The sequence below is a fragment of the Rhagoletis zephyria genome, unplaced genomic scaffold (assembly GCF_001687245.7).
Source record: "Rhagoletis zephyria isolate East Lansing unplaced genomic scaffold, Rhagoletis_zephyria_1.1 Rzeph_scaffold_00443, whole genome shotgun sequence".
Taxonomy (NCBI): domain Eukaryota; kingdom Metazoa; phylum Arthropoda; class Insecta; order Diptera; family Tephritidae; genus Rhagoletis; species Rhagoletis zephyria.
In genome coordinates this window covers 215,832-222,358 of record NW_016157527.1, presented here as the reverse complement: position 1 = coordinate 222,358, position 6,527 = coordinate 215,832, and the positions used below count along the sequence as shown (strand labels likewise).

The 6,527-nt window shown below is 34.3% G+C and overlaps 1 protein-coding gene across 1 annotated transcript in view; it reads right to left on the bottom strand.

The window, feature by feature from the left end:
• Positions 1-774: 774 nt before the first annotated feature.
• The window catches only part of LOC108359717 (zonula occludens-like protein polychaetoid), a 187,764-nt gene continuing 182,011 nt past the window's right edge, over positions 775-6,527 (bottom strand). The window contains exon 10 of the mRNA XM_017611687.1: positions 775-788. Coding sequence (XP_017467176.1) covers positions 775-788 — 14 coding nt within the window. The remainder of the gene's footprint in view (positions 789-6,527) is intronic.

The window sequence follows — 6,527 nt, the reverse complement described above, 5'->3', positions numbered from 1 at the left end:
TTTTCTATGTTTTTATTAGTGTTGGTCTGTTTGTGCTTTTGCGGGCAATTCCTAGCGAAATGACCTATGGCTTTGCAACTATGGCATCTCAGTTTATTTGGGTTTTTGTTGCTCAAATGTTTTGAGTACAGCGCTTTTTCTTTGTCTACACCATCGAACTTAACATCTTGTAGTAGTACATTCTTTACTATGTCCACAGTTAGCTTTTGTTTGGAGTTTTCCACTGCCATTACAAAAGGTCTGAATTCATCAGACAGACCGGCAAGCATTAACGAGGCAGCTAACTCATCATCGATGTTTAGGCCTGCGTTTCTTACTTTTATAGCAATCATGATGATGTCATTTACATATTCTTGAATAGAGCTGTAGTTTTCGAGCCTAACATTGACCAGTTGTTTTAGCAATTCTACTTTTCTCGTGAGGCCATTGTCTTCATAGGCGTTCATTAGAGCACTCCACGCCTCCTTCGCCGTCAGCGCACTAGCGATGTGACCGAAATTGCTGGGGTCCACCATCAAGGTAATTTCGGCTAGCGCTCGCTCATTTAAATCAGCATCCTTCTCGCTTACGACTCCACTTTCGACGACTTTCCAGACGCCCTTTATAACTAAGCAGGATTTCGCTTGACGCTTCCATATGTCGAAATTTTCCCTGCCGCGCAACTTTTCCATTTGGAATGTCATAGGAATTAACGACGAACTTGCCATTATACTATATTTTAGTCTTCAGTGGTTATTTGTTATATTGCTTTTAATTTAGCAAAAGACACGTGGCTTAAGGCCCATAACCTGTTGTAATATAATATATATCTTTATTCAATAGCAGTTAAAGTGAGAGTAAGTACAAAGAGATTGAAGAACTTCATTTTCTAACATTTGTATAACACATGTATTACAGATGTGTATATGTATATATTACAGGGTTGTACAAAGTGTACGAGTGAATAAGGTGACCAGTAATATATAATAAGTTGTTCACTTTATAACAATTTTAAAGTGACTTAAGAAAACGGCCCTAACTGTATTTATATTCTCAATATTTTTTTTCGTTTTTCGATGCCATCCCGGTTAATTTGGAGCAATTAATCGATAAAACTATCTATAGTATTGTTAAAAAACTATCAACGAGTAATGATAGTTTATTTCTGAAACACGAAAACTATCGACAGTTTTACAACTCTACTAGGCATGATTATTGTCCAATTTTGCCCATAAATACCATCCGTCCTTGACTCAAAAGAAATACTCGTACCAAGTTTCAGTAAGATATTTAAATGTTTGCACGACTTATAGTGTGTGCATGTGGACGGTCAGACAGTCACGGTTTAATCGATTTCCTTTTTCATTCTGAGTATTTAAGTATGTATACATTTGTATATATCTATCTCGATTTCTTTAGGCTATTACAAACAACTGTTATAGGGAATTTACATGACGCGATTTTTTCAGGGGGGAGTTCTCCTGATTGCAAATATATATACTTTTAGCCGCAGGAGGCTTATAGTTTTTAAGTTATTTGTTGTTAAAGTTTGTAAATTGAACTAACCTCTCGGCGCTTTTCACACAATAAACACTATATTTATGTAGACCCTTCGGCAAAATAGTTGCATTAAAACCCCGCACAATGAAATGTAAACATACTTTTTACATTTATGATGTATTTTTAGTAAATTAAGTAAGTTTTAATAACTATCACGCACTTATATATGTATACGCACATTGTGAATACAGAACATTCGAAGACTTAAATTTGATAAAAGACTAGTTACAAGTAGTAAACTAGTCTGAGCATTTTGTCTCTATAACCATGACCATAACAAATTTTTTTTCCGATGTTCTAATTAATGATAACCCAATCATCACAAGCAATAAAGTAATACTTAATTCTCGCTCAGAAGGTTTAAACAATTTCTTAGTTATTCACCAAAACATACGTAGTCTAAGGCAAAATTTTGATGTATTTGTATGTAATCTTGAAGCTTTAAATATTCAACCAGATCTAATTTTTGTGTCTGAAATATGGATTTTCTCATATGAGAAAAATGATTATAAAATACCAAGTTATAACTTTTTTGCTAACACTAACGATAGCTACAGTGCAGGGGGTGTTGGAGTTTTTGTGCGTGATGTATATGAATGTAAGTCGTTCAATTTTAACTTCAAAAGTGCAGACATGCTAAAGCTTTCTTGTAATATAAGAGGTGAACAATTTACATTTGTATGTGTATACAGACTACATTCAATGCCGGCTTCTGATTTTCTTGAAGAATACTCAGGTTTTCTATGCAATGAAAATGCGGCCAATTTGCTTATTGTTGGCGATTTTAATTTAGATATATTACATCGTTGCGCCGCAACAGATGACTATTTAGCATTGATGGCTGATAACGGCTTCACATCATATTTAAATGAACCAACTCGCACAAGTTCAGGCACCTGTATTGACCATGTTTTTTGTCGTTTTAAAACTATACCAAATTGCTATTGCATCAGTTTGAATTTGGATTTGCAAGTTACCGATCATACGATGACAGGTATTCAGATCAAAGATTTTGGTACGATTATAAGCAAAATAAAAAACGTTAGAAAATCATACCCTAAAATTAATTTCAAGTTACTGAACGACAAGTTACGCTACGAGAATTGGTCGCATGTTTACGCAGAAAACGACGTTTCGTTATCCTATGCTTTATTTCTGGAAACCTTAAAGTCTCATATTGGAGCTTCTAGCGTTAATGCGTTACAGCGAAAGCAAAACATGAGACTGAAACCTTGGATAGATCAAGATCTCTTAAAGAAAATAAAACTAAAAAATAAATTAAGCAAAAAGTGCACCAAGCGTCCAAATAATAGAAAACTTCGTTCTCGATACATCAAACTTAGTAACAAAACTAATAAAGCAATTCGATTGAGGCGAGATAGCTTTTTTCGAAATGAGTTTAAATCCTCATTCGGAAATACAAGAAAAGAGTGGGAGGTTGTCAATCGGGCTCTTAATCGAGCACCGGCAGAGCGTGTCGAGTCAATTGCCCTGTGGTCAAAAGGTCATTCGATCTCAGATCCTATAGGAGTAGCCAATGAGTTCAATAAGCACTTCACCTCTATTGGGAAAACTAAATGGACTGATTGCAATTGCCAATTTGCTTTAGGACTGCCCTCAAACCCTGATACTCAGAAAAGTTTCTTTTTTAATTCAATTTCAAGCTTAGAAATAACTAATATAATCAAAACTTTAAATAACTCAGGTTCTTGCGGTGATGACGGTATTTCCAATAAAATACTTAAATGCATATCCTTTAATATAGTCGATATACTTAAATACTTATTCAATGCTAGTGTTACGCAGGGTGTTTTTCCAGAAGATTTGAAGTGCGCTATTATAATTCCAGTTTTCAAAAGAGGCGATAAGAAGGATGCAAATAATTACAGGCCTATATCTTTGCTCTCGACAATATCAAAAGTATTTGAAAAAGTTATTAAAAATAGAATTGTAGACTATCTTGATAGGTCGAAATTCTTTAGCCCAATGCAGTTTGGCTTTCGTTCGGGACTTTCTACGGAAGATGCTCTACTAGATTTTTGCTCGTACATCTACCAAGGCTTGGACAGTAAAAATATCTGTGCTGGACTTTTTGTTGACATTACAAAAGCTTTCGATATGGTAGATAGAGATATACTTTTAAATAAGCTATTTAGCGCTGGTTTCAGAGGGTTTATGCATAAGTGGTTTAAATCCTATCTCTCGAACAGAGTACAAAAAGTCAAAGTTGCAAATAGCTATAGTAGTTTAGAGCCTGTTCATCTGGGCGTACCCCAAGGTTCAGTTCTTGGTCCAATACTTTTTTTGATTTATATCAATTCAATTTTTTCTTTGCCACTGAAAGGCAAAGTAACTGCTTTTGCTGATGACCTTGCCATTACTTATTGTACTTCGAGCTACTTTGAAGCAATATGTGACATTAATCACGACATACATCTACTCAGAATCTGGTTTGCATTGCATAAACTGTCTGTAAGTAGTAAATCTAAGCTTATGTACTTTAGCCTCGTTGCCAAAGAATCCCCAAACTGTGATATTTTGTTTCATTCTTCAGATTGTCTGCGTTTTAATTTGCATAATAATGAGTGCTCTCTGAATGAGTCAAAAAAGTCTTTCGCGTGCACAGTCAACTGCGACGATACTTGTTTCCAGCTTGAAAATGTTGAAAAGTTTAAATACCTAGGAGTAGTAATAGACAACCGCTTAAATTGGTCTGAACATTTAAATACGTTAAAACAATACTTTCTCTACACCAGTCGTCATTTATACCGCCTTAAAAAGATTTGTTCTACTGCTACACTAAAAATGGTTTATTACGGAATATTTCAATCGAAGCTGCAATACGGTATCAGCTGTTGGGGTGGTGCTTCGGCTAGTAAATTGTCCTCCATCATTACAATTCAAAAGTGCATAATTAGACGTATCTGTAACGCAAATCGTAAAACTCACTCTATGCAATTTTTTAGAATGCTCAATATATTGCCGGTGCGACATTTATACTGTTTTAAAGTTTTAAAACTTTTTTTCATCAAATCTGGATACTTGAAAAGTCTTCCGTCAGAAATTTATAACCTGCGCAGGAACATGCTTCCAATTGTTCACGTTCCGCCTGCTCGTACGTCTCACTTTAGATGTTTTTATACGTACGCCTCTTGTAAATTGTTCAACTCACTACCTGCTTCTGTACAGGTCATAAGAAATCTTAGTTTATTCCAAAAGAATGTTAAAGTTCACCTGTTCAACTTAAACCACTGTAAAATTGAAGCCTTGTTGAGGTCTATATTGTAATCTCTTGGATTTGTATCGACTCTTTGTATTGATTCTTTCTAACGTTATTACATATTTGTTTACTTTTATTTTTCAATGTTCACCCCACAAAATGTATACTATTCATTGAAATTGGCATTTAAAACTATTTTACTTTGTAATATAAATAATGCCATTAACTTTTCTAATGCAGCATTGATGTACTTATTGAACGCAACATGAATTTAGAATACTGTGTTAATCTGTATGCATTAAGAAAATGAAATAAATGAAATGAAAAATGAAATGAAAAACAGAACCGTTGATTCAACCATGGTTTCACACTGACATTAGAAGAGTGCAGCCACATCTAAGAAAATAACAATAAAAGAGAAGAGTTTTTATCGTACCCATTTTTCTGCTCAGCGTTGAATTAGTAGTAAAGGAGGGTATGGGGTTAAATACCCCCAATATATAAACAAAAATTAGAAGCGCCGCAGGCGAAAATTTTTAACAAAAAATCGCGCGATTTTCATTATTTGTCAAGTATTGATTTTTATAGAAAAAGCGCCGCAGGCGAAAATTTGTAATAAAAAATGCGTGTGTAACACCGTACACATGATAGAAGTGAAACTTCTTAAAAAAGGTGTGAGTACCAGGTACCTACTCACGAAATTGGATTTGTTTACGGTTCGGCAAACCATTAGGCGATTGAGTTACATACATAGGTTAAAATCAAACAATAATTTCATTTCATCTTATTAATTTTCTGATATACATATAATTTATTTATTCATTTTCCGGTAACACCACCTTATATGAATTCGCGCTTCTAGCATCCATAGGACCGGGTTGTAATGGAAGTAATTGTATGTTTAACAAATAAATGAAAATTTTTATATTGCAATCAATAGATCCTTACGAATTCGCCATTACCAAGGCACTAAGTAACGTCCGCACTTTTGCTGGCAAAATGCATATATTTAAGTTGAAAGAAGACAAATTCCTTTGTTCGGCATCTATTCTTACTCGCTTTCTATCTTGCAAGGCGAATTCATATATTCTTATCACGANTTTCGGCTGAGTCATCATTTTCGGTTATTAAGTGTACAAAATAAACGCAAATTAAATGAGTTTGTACAACATGGCCATTAATGTAGTGATAAGTTGTATAACTTGCCAGAAAATCCAAATTTTTTGATCTTTCATACAACCAAGACATAAATTCATTCAACAGGCCAACAAACGGTGCAATCTAGAGCAAAACAACACCAAGTTGAACCAACGGTCGCTACGTTTATGGCTTTCTTTAAGAAACATCGGGCGAAAATTTCAACTGCTCCTGTAACACTACCTTATATAAGTTGGCCTTGCTATCATCCTCACATATGTTCATCAGAGTATACCAACGAAGGACGAGTTAATACAAGGAGATAGCNTAAAGTAAATTTGTGCATAACATTTAGATATCTACTATTTGTATGTTTCACAGTATGCTTTCGATAAACATCGACTTTCATCGCGCGATTTTTTATTAAAAATTTTTATTATTTATCGAAGTATTGATTTTTATGGAAAAAGCGCTGCAGGCGAAAATTTTTCATAAAAAATCGCGCGGTTTTTTATTAAAAATTTTCCTCTCGCGCGGTTTTTTATTAAAAATTTTCATTATTTATCGAAGTACTGATTTTTATGGAAAAAGCGCCGCAGGCGAAATCGCGCGATTTTTTATTAAAAATTTT